This window comes from Pelobates fuscus, chromosome 11, assembly GCF_036172605.1.
Source record: "Pelobates fuscus isolate aPelFus1 chromosome 11, aPelFus1.pri, whole genome shotgun sequence".
In the NCBI taxonomy this organism is placed as follows: Eukaryota; Metazoa; Chordata; class Amphibia; order Anura; family Pelobatidae; genus Pelobates; species Pelobates fuscus.
In genome coordinates, this window is record NC_086327.1 from 46,805,702 (window position 1) to 46,819,834 (window position 14,133).

At 40.1% G+C, this 14,133-nt stretch overlaps 1 protein-coding gene across 1 annotated transcript in view; it reads left to right on the plus strand.

Moving 5' to 3' along the window:
• The window catches only part of GRIN2D (glutamate ionotropic receptor NMDA type subunit 2D), a 420,255-nt gene that overhangs the window by 108,462 nt on the left and 297,660 nt on the right, over positions 1–14,133 (plus strand). The window contains exon 4 of the mRNA XM_063436111.1: positions 8,717–8,928. Coding sequence (XP_063292181.1) covers positions 8,717–8,928 — 212 coding nt within the window. The remainder of the gene's footprint in view (positions 1–8,716; positions 8,929–14,133) is intronic.

The following is a 14,133-nucleotide window of genomic DNA, read 5'->3' on the forward strand; positions in this document are numbered from 1 at the left end:
TTAGAAACAAGAAGACGTTGAATGGTAAGTTTAATTTTACTTTACAGGTTAGTAATTTTATTCCCCCCCTCACTATTTTTTAGGGTGAGGGGGGGTAGGAGGGGGCCTTTTTATTTGGGTGGGGGTGGGTGACTAGGGGCTTGGGGACCCCTAGTCACCTTGATGGGGGGGGGATTTGACTTAGTGTCCCCACCCACCGCCCAGGGGTGGGGGCAGGGGATGGACAGTAGGTTCCCCCCATTATCTTTATGGCCCCCACCCGCCGCCCAGTGGTGGGGGCCGGAGAGGGGGATGACAGTAGGTCCCCCCCTCATTATCATTATGGCCTCCACCCGCCACCCAGGGGTGGGGGCCGGGTGGGGGAGGACAGTAGGTGTCCCCCCCTCATTATCATTATGGCCCCCACCCGCCAACCATGGGTGGGGGCAGGAGAGGGGGAGGACAGTAGGTCCCCCCTCATTATCATTATGGCCCCCACCCGCTGCCTAGGTGTGGGGGCCGGGTGGGGGGAATGACAGTAGGTCCCCCCATCCCCTCATTATCATTATGGCCCCCACCCGCCACCCAGGGGTGGGGGCCGGAGAGGGGGAGGACAGTAGGTCCTCCCCCTCATTATCACTATGGCCCCCACCCGCCGCCCAGGGGTGGGGGCCGGGGGGAGGACAGTAGGTCCCCCCATTGTAATTTATGGCTCCCACCCACCGTGCAGGGGTGGGGGCCGGGGGGAGGACAGTAGGCCCCCCCATCATTATCTTTATGGCCCCCACCCGCCGCCCAGGGGTGGGGGCCGAGGGGAGGACAGTAGGTGTCGTCGTCCACCATTGTAATTTATGGCCCACACCCACCACTCAGGGGTGAGGGCCGCGGGGGGACAATAGGTCTCCCCCTTATTTTACTTTAGGGCCCCCACCCGTCGTTTAGGGGTGGGGGCCAATAGGTTTTTATTTTTCTTTACAGTGAGCAGCCATAGGCTGCCATAGGCTTCTCACTGCTTACTAGACATGCCCATTCTCGTGGTAGGGGCATAATTTATAAATACTAAGTAATCTTTACTTAGTATTAGTAAATTTGGCTAAAAGACCAATTTAGGTCTTTCAGCCTTTTAGTAGATAGCTCCCTAATACCGTGGGAATTAGGGAGTTATTTACTTAGCGGCTGCAAGATGCAGCCACAGCACGAATTGAATCGGAGTTTCATTCATTCAAATTAAATTCCGACACGAACAAAGTGCCGAATTGCGTTCTAAAACAAACGAACATACTGTTCTCATTCAGTTAGAACGCAATTCGGTAGTTTCGGCTAAAATGACAGGAAGCATCGCGAGATCACAGAGGAAAGGTGAGAATTGTGGGAAAATTGCTCTGACCAGCGGAAATGAAGCACACTTTGTTCCTCCGCTGGTCAGAGCTGGTCAAGCGGAGGAAACCTCCATAAGGCAAAGAGTCCCTATTTTGTCTTATGATTTTAAAGAAAACTAAAGAAGACAGGAAGAAAAGAATAACAGATCCTGAGAGAGGGGGAGAAGAGGAAGATATTGAGGAAAGGTAAGTTCGGCAAGACAGTGCCGCTTTAAATATCACTAAAAGCATGTTTGGCCAAACATATTGAAAATATTGAGTAAAGGTTTTGGTTTGTGAATGTTTTGAAAAATTCCACGATTGGGTACCCTAATTTTTTAATTTCAATTCGTTAAGAATTAATGGAGGTGTGGTGATTTAGCTGCCAGGTTATCCTTTCAGGAAATGTTTTGGATTAGAATGATAATTGCCTAATCTTCTATGTTATTTAAATTATTATTATCTTTAGTTTAGCTTGAAAAAACTTTAGATTTAATAAGTAATTTATGCTAGAATTTCTAATTAATAACAATGCATTCAAACAGTTTAAAATGAACGTTTTTTTCTCTTTGACCTCCTAAGAAAATATTTTTTTCTCCTTTATCATTTTTATTTTGAATTTAAATTGAATACTTTGTACATTAGTTGTTTTTCATATAGCACAATAGGTAATACAAATGGATTGATGTATTTGTCAATGTTTTTATGAGTATACCGGTTTTGAAAATGTTTCTTAGAACGTATTATTTTTTGTTTTACTTTTCTATGTTTCATTTTGGGATTTTGTCACTTTTATAGTTGTGATTGAATTTTTAGATTTATATATCTTTAAGAAATAACGGAGTGCTGTGATAAAAGCAGACGATAATGGCAGCTTTGTCTTAGAAAAGATAAAATCCTTGGACTAAGGTTGTTTAATTTCTCACTCATGAGCCTCATAGGTGAGGAGAAGGACTGGCGTATTTTGGAAATAAATTGTCTGCTCTTGACCTGCAGTGACTGTGCTTGTGCCGTCTGATCGGTAACCCTTCCTTGTCTCTTAAATATCTCTGAGTGATATAAATGTTCATAAAATACATTGCTACTCTATGGAATTTTTCCATTTTCTTTGAGGTTTATTACCTCCAAACAAGTAGTAACACTGTTTAACCCCTTAAGGACCAAACTTCTGGAATAAAAGGGAATCATGACATGTCACACATGTCATGTGTCCTTAAGGGGTTAAAGAACAGAGGATCCATTCACTGCAGCAGTGTTACTGCTGCGACTGTTCCTGGAATGGTGACTGTGCTTCAAGTTACTTAGTTGCTTTCTACACTCTGCTAAATTTTGGACACCACGAGAGTACATCATTTTGTGTAGACTTCATTATTTATTTAATTAATGCCCTGGCAGTTTATGTTGTGTATATTTTTTATTGTTCTTACGGAGAGAGTTTTTCTACTCTAACTGCTTGTTTAATCAATTTTATTGTAGGTTGAGATTTGTAACAGTGTTTCACTTCTAACTGTGTAATCCCCTAAATTGGTCTTTCAATTATCTCAAAGTTTGTAAAGCCTGACAACTTACCGAGGTTCTGCCGGCACCCATGGCTGCATCCCCTGCATCTTGTCTTCTCCAGTAGTAGAATATTGATTGCTCTACAAAGCAAAGAAGGGCCGACTTTAATGAATTAGCTGAGAGTACCTGCAGAGCCCACTCTGCCAGTAAGCATGGTCCTGCATTGGCTATACTTTATTCTGGAGAGAAATCTGTCTTGTCCCTCAAAGAAAGACTGGATACAGACTAAGCAGCCACTCGGCACCAAATGGAACCCATGTAAGCTGTCAAACCTCACTCAAACAGTTTGACATCCTTTTTGTAGAATGGTGTTAGGGCACTGATGGCACCATAACCACTTCAGCGTACTCTAGTTGTTATGGTATCTGGATTTTTCTTTTAAGCAAAGTAAGTAGGAAATATAATTACACTTGTTTAAATAAATACATTCCAAATTATTGAACAGTTTTAAAAATTGTTAACACATGCACACAATGTATGCCTTTTTAATTCATGCCATTCTATTTTTTTCATGGGGATGTGTTCATTTCAAGAATTTGCAGCCCATGTTATTTTTCACTTACATTTTATTCCACATGAAAACAAAATGAAATTGGGCCACAATGAATAACAGTAGCCATGGTGAACTAATTTTGATTGATTGCTTCTTGTTAGAACCACAGCTATATTTACCGGAACATTTACAGATACACAGCAAAGGTGATTCTACTAAATTGTACCTGCAACCTTCTGTCAGCCTCTTCGGATTATTATTTCCAGTACAAATTGATGTAATGCCAGGCTGCCATGTTGACATTCAAACATAGCCTGTTTGAACTGCGTGATAGAGTGCTTGCGTCATTTAATATGTTATTAATTACGGAAATACTATTGAAAGCCAGGCATTTTTCCTTGCTGTGAGTTGTTATTTTGAGGCTCACGTGCTCTTTTGTGGTTATTTTAGAATAAGGAGTATGGGTTTAAAATAGAAAGATTAAAACAGAATAAAGGATTATAATACCTGCTACCTTAGGCTCTCGACGAGAGAGTGCAACATGAAAGCAGGATGAAATTGAGATCAGCAGGCTTCAAGATATTTGCTATATATAAAAAGACATGGTACTGCTTTTCAAAGATATTTTTACAGCCACTACAGGGCTGAGCAAAAGTCACCCTACAGCAGTTATTGTAATAAAACTCACACTGTGTTCAAATAGCAAGTGACTGGTGTCTTCAGAAATATACCTTCCAGGTGTCCAGATTCCCACAGGATTGTCCAGATTCAGGAACTACTTCTCCCCTCTGATGTCTTACTCTCATAGACACAGGAGAAAAATATGAACTCTTGCCAGACAAATGTTATTAGAAATTTTAGAATCCAAGCAGTACATTATAATCAACTTGCTTGCAGTGTGTTAATCTCAATCTTGTAATAATAATTAGACTTGTGCAAAGCAGGCTACTTTTTCCAGAAACTGAAATTCTGTTCAGGATGTCCAACACTCGTTCTTGTGACAATTCAGCTCTGCCGAATGTTGTTCATGAAAAAATATTTTGGGAATCATTCAGACAAACCAAAAATGGCATGAAAATGGGCCAGTGTACTGCAATAATATAAATACCGTAAGTTTGTATTTTTATATTTTTACAGTACACATGTTGGTCAATTTTTGTGCATTTGGCTCACACATCAACTTATCAATCAAAAATTTAACCAGTAGAGAAAAAAAGGAAAATGAAAGCAGCACTGTCATGCCGAACTTACCTTTCTTTAATCTCTTCCTCTGTCAGGATCTGTTCTTCATTTATTCCTGTCTGCTCTAGTCTTCTTTAAAACATAAGACAAAGTAGGGATTACTTTGTCTTATGGAGGTTTCCTACACCTGACCATCTCTGACCAGCGGAGGAGCAAAGAGTGCTCCGTTTCGTGTGGTCAGAGGAATTTCCCCCCAATTCTTACCTTTCCTCCGTGATCTCGCAATGCCTCCTGTCAGTATTCCCAAAACGTCCTGTCATTTAGACGAAACTACCGAATTACGTCTTAACAGAATGAGAACAGTTTCTTCATTCATGTTAGGATGCAATTTGGGACTTTGGTCAGATCGGTATTCCATTCGAACGAATGAAATTCCGATCTGATTCGTGCATCTTGCAGCCGCTTAGTAGATAACTCCCTAATTCCCACAGTATCTTGGTCTTTCAGCCAAATTTACTAATACTAAGTAAAGATTACTTTGTATTAGTAAATTCTGCTTATATTCGCTATATCGTGAGTAGGGGCATGTCTACTAAACAACTAAAAACTACTAAAAAACAAGTACAAACCTAGTATCCCCCTTCCCGAGTCCCCATCCATGCAGCGCGAGTGGGGGCTATTTAACTGAAGGGGGGGCCTACTGCCCCCCCCCCCGAACCCCACCCATGAGCAGCGGTTAGGGGCCCTAAATTACAAAAAGGGGGGAACCTATTGTCCTCCTCCCAGTACCCACCCATGAGTGTCGGGTTGGGGCCCTAAATGAAAATGGATGGGGTACCTGTTGTACTTCCCCCTGGCCCCCACCCATTAACGGGAGGTGGGGACCCTAAATTACTATAAGGGAGGGACCTATTGTCCTCCCCCCTGCCCCAACACCCTGGGCGATGGGTGGGGGCTAAGTGTAATAATACCCCCAAAAAACACCCTTCCCAAATAATTGCTGCAAAAAAATCCATGTTCACCCAGGGTAGGCTCCGCACAGAATGAGCTTTGCAGGGCGGGGTAAGCCTTATATAGGCTACCCACGTCCTGCAATTTGACTCAGAACACTCTGATTGGTTGATCCCAAGCTAACCAATCAGAGTGACAGGTAAATTAAGAGACCCTAAGTAACAAAAGGGGGGACCTATTGTCTCCCCCCCAGTCCCAACTCATGAATGGTGGGTTAAAATAATGGGGGCACCTAATGTCCTCCCCAGGTCCCCACCCATGAGTGGCAGGTGGGGACCCTAATTAATTAAAAGGGGGAACCTAATGTCTCCCCTGGTCCTCACCCATGAGCGGCGGGTGGGGACCCTAATTAAATAAATAATCAGGAGACCTAAAAATTCCAAAGAACATTCCCATGCTGTGTAAAATGACTCAGAGCACTCTGATTGGTTGGATTCCAAGCCAACCAATCAGAGTGCTGTGACAGGTAAATGTAGAGACTTACCTGTCAGTCTCCTCATTTACCTGTCAGAGCACTTTGATTGGTTGGCTTGGAATCAACCAATCAGAGTGCTCTGAGTCATTGCAGGGTGTGGGAAGGCTTTATAAGCCTTTCTTTGCCCTGCTGAGCTCAGTCTGTGCTGCGGTGCCCTTGCTGTGTGAAGATGGATATTTGTTTTTTGGCGTCATGTTTTTCTTTTTTCTGTGTGTGGTTTTTGTTTTTGCTCTCTGTTTTTTTTTTTCAAAGTTCAACAGGAATTATGGCTTTTTATTTGGCCTTTTTGGGGGCTGAAAAAAGAAGGTTTAAGGCATCTAATGGTAACTATACATTTTATTTATTTACAGGCATTTAGTTTTTTGTTCCCCCTCACTATTTTTAGGGTGAGGGGGTAGGTAGGGTTTAATTTTATTGGGGAGAGGGGTGACTAGTAGTTTGGGCACCCCTAGTCACTTATGGGGGGGATTTTTTTATATTTAACCCCCACCCGCCACTCATGAGTGGGGGATGGGGGGGACAATAGGTCCCCCCTATCGTCATTTGGGGCCCCCACCCACCTCTCATGGGTGGGGGCCGGAGGGGAGAATAGGTCTCCCCCTTATCGTGATTTAGGGCCCCCACCTGCTGCTCATGGGTGGGGGCTGTGGGGGGAGGACACACTCATGGTGGGGACCTGAAGGGAAACAATAGGTAGCACTTAGGGCCCCCCACCCGCCCATCCGCCACTCATGGGTAGGGGCCGGGGGGGGGATAATAGACCACCCTTATTGTCATTTAGGGTCCTCACCAACCTCTCATGGGTGGGGGTTGGGGGAGGACTATAGATCCCCCCTTATTGTCATTTAGGGCCCCCACCCACCGCTCATGGGTCCCTCCCATTATTTATTTAATTAAGGTCCTCACCTGCCGGTCATGGGTGGGGACCAGGGGGGGACATTAGGTCCAGCCACTTTATTTAATTAGGGATATTTAATTATGTCAGTATTACTGCAATGTCCAGTTAATACATTTATTAAACTTACTCTATCTGCCTTTTTTAGGGGTGGGTGGAAGGAGGGGGCTCGTTAGAACTCTGCATGTGCAGGCACCTAAAACATAAATCTAGCCCAGAGTGTGAATAAAACTGTGCCTCAGATTGCCCTGGAAATATTGCCCCCTAACAAACAAAGGAAAAATTATTTCCTTTTATACAATGTTTTTTGTGCATGATATATTTTTTCTGATATATTTTAGTAGAGATTGTGCTTTGTTTGGAAACTTACAAATAGTGAACGCACATCTCAGAAAACACATGGTAGAAACAGCAAATACTTATATTAAATATGTCATGCTATCATTGACTGGTTATTCTGTATATAAATATTTTGAAACGTTTTTCTAACATATTGCAATCATTGTAAAAGCTTATCCAAAAATATTAAATCGAGGACATAGTTACGTAATAATCTAGACTGAAAAAGATGCAAGTCTGTAAATGGTTTGACTTTAATCTGATTCTATAACATCCTTTTAATATGAAGCAAATCATTTTAAAGACATACATTTTACAACCACATGCACGTGTGCATTACAATTGTTAGATCCATAGTAATAGTATATGAGTATAGTTTATCTCATAATTTGTTTTATAATTTTAGTTGAGTGAAGTCAAGATTTAAAGTTAAGATGTACTGAAATTAATTCGAAAACTTTCTATTTTTTATTTTTTATATCTATTTTTTGTTTTATTTTAAATCAAAGCATTGCTGTAATTAATTCATCAAAGACCATCTACTAAATCGAGAACAATAAGCTAATTTGCACATTTAGATAAAGTGAGTGGTTGAAAAAGTAGCTAACTAGTTGTAAGCTTTTTTTGGTCTACATATTTTATTTGAAATTCATTTAGATGGGAAAAAATGACAGTGTTTTTAGTATTTTGATGAAAATGTTTTTTCATTATTCAAAGTATTCCTATTCATTATTTCACATTTCTATTAACACACACACACACACACACACACAACCCCTCCAGCCCCAAGTGATTTAATATTTTTTTGATAAGCTTTTCAAATATTTATATACAAATATTCCCATAAATGCTCTACTTCTATAGATGTCACTTGAAAAGTTTATCCAAAAATAGTAAATAAGAATAAATGTATAAAAATCTTGTTGTGCAACCCTAAAATTCCCCAAATAGTCAATAAAAATAAAGCCTTTAAGTTTATGACAAATGCACTTTTCTCCTTTTGCTAACCGACCATTTCCCATTCCTTCTCCTTTCCCCATCCCTTCTCATTTTCTCTCTTCCCTTCATTTCTCACTCCTTCTCTTCTCTTCTCTTCTCTTATCTTCTCATCTCCATCTCTCTTCCTTTGAAAGAGGATACACTCTTTAAACATAAAGTATGTCAGCAAACTAAAGTTATTTAGGTGTGTGGTGGGTCCTTTTCAGAATTAGTTGGGTCTATCCGTAACATTTGCCAAGTGTTATTTAATTATACAAATGTATATTTCATTCTGCTGTATCACCTTTTAATTTTATCACATCTGCTGTCTTGTATCTAGGAATATATTTTGGAATAAGAATTATTTACTGCAAACAAACAATTTTCACTTTAGAATGTTGATACAATATTTAAAATACTTATGCCATTTGTGTTTTTGTCTCCAGGTTGGAATCTGGGAACATGGAGATTTGCGGATGAAATACCCAGTGTGGTCTCGATACGGCAAGTTTTTGCAGCCTGTTGATGATGACCAGCACCTGACAGTGGCTACGCTAGAAGAGCGCCCTTTTGTTATTGTTGAAAGTGTTGATCCGGCAACTGGAACGTGCATCCGAGACTCTGTGCCTTGCCGTAAACAACTTAACAAAACTGACAAGTAGAGTATCTATCCTCTATATGTTTAACAAACCCAGTGATAAGCTTAACTTTCTGCGTTTCATACAGGTTCTTTAATCTTTCATTTCCAATGTACTTTCCTTACCGTTCCAGAGGCTTAATTTTCTCCATTTTAAACCTACTGCTTAAAATTCCAGTTATTGATTTTAAAGTAAGTGAGGATTTAAAAATTGATTATTTTTTTAAAGTCAAACATTCAGACATTTTTCACTCTGAGTTGTAATTTTTTTTATTTTTTATTCAGCTCACTCTTTTTAATACCACATCAATAAACCAGACTCATTTGCCAGGGCATACAAATATACAGCTGCACACATACACACAGACATATACATAAATTGATGAAATAGGGGTGAAGCAGAAGTATTGAAAAATAACTATACAAGACATTAAGATGTGTGTCTATACAAGGCCTTGGTAGTGTGTCAGATAGTCAGAGTCTACATTAAGTCCTTCACTTCTGGTGTTGAACGTGTTATCATTTTCATCTCAAATTGCTTTTGTTCATGAGAGTCTTTAAAATTCTCTTTAATGCTTGTATTTTTTACATATTAAGTAAGACCTTCAATGAAAATGTGAGCCTCAGAATTGAACCATAGATCAATGAAAGAAGGATGTCTGGTCCATTTTTTTTTCTTTTGGATCAGGTGAATGGCCTAGTGCGTGTGTGTTGTTTACTTTGGGCAGGAGATGGCAGCAGTATGTACTATGGGAAGAAGGTAGGCTGGTGGAGATAGCATTATGTTCTGGGCAATGTTCTACTTGGAAACCTTGGGGCCTGTAATTCATGTGGATATTACTTTGACACATACCCCCTACCCAGAGACTGTTGCATACCATGTACATCCCTTCATGGCAATGGTGTGCCCTATACTGATACACTGCAAAAATTGTTTATGAATGGTTTGAGGAACATGACAAAGAGTTCAATGTGTTACCTAGCCTCCAAGTTCCCTAGATCTCTATCCTATTGAGCAAATGTGGGATGTGCTGGAACAACAAATCCTATTCATGGTGGCCTCACCTCGCAACTTGAAGGTCTTACAGGATCTTCTGCTAATGTCTTGATGCCATATACCATATAACACATTCAAATGTCTTGTGGAGTCCATGCCTTAATGCATATGAGCTGTTTTGGCAGCATAATGGAGATCTCTATGATATTAGGCAGGTGGTTTTAATGTTTTGGCTGAGCAGTGTATATAACGCCACGTCATTTGGTCTGCTTTAAGCAGAAATATGTTCTGTTAAATTTTGTGTTAAAAGGTTCATGTTACCATCATCAACAAAGTTTCTATGAATTTAATAATATCACTACAATGTATATAACTAATAGTCAAATTAGTATGAAAATTACTATTGCATTGCAGACAGCATTGCAAAGGCAAATATCCATGAGAGTGACTATGTCATTGTGGATTACATTGCAAGTTATGAAAAGAGTATGACAATGTACCAAATTGCACAGGCAGTGTTTTTAATGCAATAAGTGAAAATGTAGGACTGGAATTTGTTTATACATCTGCAGATTAAACTTAGATGTATACAATTTTGAGATTTTCATTTTGATTTGATTATAAGATGATATGATATGAGAAAAAGTTCTGCTTATAAGGCAAAAGAATAAAAAATAAAGAATATGTGAAAAACTACTAGGTGCTGCTTAAAAGGATATTAAAGCTTCAATGTACGTTGATTGTTGGTAAAAAGCATATTTGAGGAATTCTAATATAGCTTTAAAATGTTAGCTTTGCTTGTACCTCTCCAGGAATATTTGTGTATTCAGTAGAAAAAGAACTAGCAGTATTTTGATTGTTTCTCGGGTTTAGCTCGGATACATCATGGAAATCATATATGTCACGTAGGCAATTGTTTGTCACTCATATAACTCTTTTTCTAATGGGCAAGGTTTCTTGTCACAGTAAAATGGCAAAATGAAAGTGTTCAGCTGATACTAAGCCAATCACTGTCACTCATTGCTGCACAGGCTAATGCTTCCTCATTAGCCCAAGCAGCATAGAGGGGATGAGCTGCTGGGATACTTGTTTAGCAATAAACCATTAAAAAATGATTAACAATGTAAGTGTTGCTAGACCGAGTTTTCAGGGCTAAAGCCACAGATGTGGGTCTCATTAGCCACAGATCTCATTTGAAAGTAAGAATGCTTAGGCATATTTAGGAACAACAGGGCGTTTGTGGTCCCCTTTTTCACTCCTCTCTATGTAATGCACATGAGTGTAATTATAGTGGTTGGCTGAGTGTGATATGTATGTATGGAGTTGGCTGATTGTGATTATGTGTGTGGAACTAGTTGAATGTCATTAAATGTGTGTGGCAGACTGAATTTGTTTGTGTGTGAGGGCTGACTAAAAGTGATTGTGTATTAGGGCTAGCAGAGTGTGATTGTGTGTGATGTATGACTTAATGTTATTGCGTGTGGTGTATGACCTAATGTGTTTTTTGTTGGATTTGGCTAAATGTGTTTGAGTGTGTACATGGCAGAATATGATTGTGTGCGGGGGGGGGGGGGGGGGGAGAGGGCTAAATGAATATAACTGTGTGTGTGGGATTTGCTCATGGCTGTATAATTCATGTGGATGATATACAATTCACTGGAGGTACTTGAGTCACTGTGAGGTAGCATCTGGCCCACTAAGTATACCCACTGATGTAGGTCACCTCTCTCACATCAGGAACATCACTTTACTGTGTTTCCCACTCATGAGTAACAATCATTCAAACAAGAACTCTCACTGTGATGAGATGTAGGGAGCAGGCATCCAGTGTGCATTTACCCTCTGCATGCTGCTCCCTTGCTTCTCCAGTGGTTCGCACCTGTATAGTACAAGGCACAAGGTTATGACATCATGATCACACTATCATAACCCTGTGCTTCTACACTTCAGCAGCATACACACACACTGATACATATTGGCACACAGATACACACACTGACACACAGTGTGTATCTGTGTGTGTGTATGCATGTATCTATCTGTGTGTCAATGTGTGTTTATCTGTGTGTGAAATTGTGTGTATATGTGTTTGTAAGTGCCTGTGTGTGTCTGTGTATCAAGGTGTGTGTATCAGTGTTTGCATGTGCCAGTGTGTGTATCTGTGTGTCAGTGTGTATGAATCTGACACACAGATACACACACACTGGCCCATAGCGGCACACAGATAAACACAGATACACACACTGACACACAGATACACACACCTTGACACACAGTGTGTATCTATGTGTGTGTGTGTATCTGTGTGTCAATGTGTGTGTATCTATGTGTCAAAGTGTGTGTGTTTTTATGTGCCAGTGTGTGTCAAGGTGTGTTTATCTGTGTTTGTATGTGCCAGTGTGTGTATATGTGTGTCAGTGTGCATCTGTGTGTGTGTGTGTGTATGTGTATGTATCTGACACACAGATACACACACTGGCACATAGTGGTACACAGATACACAATGACACACAGACACACACACCTTGACACACAGATTCAAACACTCAGATACACATACACACACTCAGATGCACACTGTGACACATATACACATCTTGACTCACAAATAAACAGTGATATACAAACACTTGCACTCACAGATACACACACTGGCACATACATACATTCAGATACACACATTGACACATACACACTGTGTCATATACACACACTGACACACACACACTGACATACACACACACACACACACAGGCACATACAAACACACTGATATACACTGGCACACACACACAAACACCCCCCCCCCCCCCACCACCCAATACACACATACTAATACACACACACACACACACACACACTCAGATACAGTGACACATGCATAAACCTTGACACACAGGTACACACCCTGACACACACTCAGACACACATACTCTTTGACAGACACACATACACTCTCACTGACAAGCACACATACATTCTCAGTGCAGAGACATAGTGCTCTCTGGTAAAAAAATATATATTTTACATTTATTCAAATAAAAGTTTTACCAAAAAACACTATGTCTCTGCTATTCTTATTATAGATTTAGCCCACCATGGGATCCTGACCCAGAGATAATCATCTGGAATATACAAACAATCACAATTTTTAAGTTATATTAATGCTGATGCCAAATACTGGATATTAGCAAATCTCCAGATTTTTTACCATAGTAGGGCTTACTTCACTATACTTTCATTAAGCTGATACATTGTTAAATACCAGGACGATAACAACTTGACTACCTCACAAAAAAAATCACTTAGTGGAGGACTTTGAACTGAGAAAACTGCGAAATATTTTACCCTTTTCCTTTATTCTTTTATCATCTAGTCTTATTTAAGATTTGATATAACATGTTTGCATTTTAAATATTAAATTGTTTAGTGAATATACCCCTTTTTTCTTCTTGTTTAGCCTTTACTAAGTGGATTTATTCCTTTAATACCATTTATCTCCTATTCCTGGTTCAAGCAGTGAAACAACTTCTTGCTATTTAACTTATTTTCTTCTAGCCTCGGGTGGGGGCTTTTTATAACTCGCCAGTTGTAGTAGGAGATATGGTACATGTATTGATCTTACTATTGAATTTATTACTGTATTCATTGCCCACAATCTGTTGTATCCTCTACTTTGCACTTTATTGCCATATCCTGTATAGCCTGTCTCCTCTCCCTACCCCGTGTCTACCAGGACGGTACTATACCAGTGTACCACCCAGGTTTTCACAAATTTTACTCTATAATATATTACTGAATTTGCAAACTACTAATAAACAGTTTTGGAAGGGGAGCCTGCCTGGCCTGGACCCCTCTTGTCAAGTAAAACTGCAGCCTGGACATTCCACCACTGGGGCAGAAGGGTATTAGTGTAATTTTACTATAAATTTTACATCAAGCAAAAACTTTCAGGAGCAGCCACCTGATATAAAAATAAATAGTTATAATATCATTCTAGTTATCTGCAATGCTACTAAGTCTGAGGGGGTAACATACAGGAAGGGGTGTTGGAGAACATAATTTTGCTACACATTCCTCCATTAGCTGGGTAGTGTGGTCTATCCTAATTCTCTTTGACCTTTCTGCGGCTTTTGACACTGTTAAATGTTGGTCATCAACAGCTTCTTCTCATCCTCTGCAATATTGGTCTACAAGATATTGCTCTCTCCTGGTGCTTCTCCTACTTC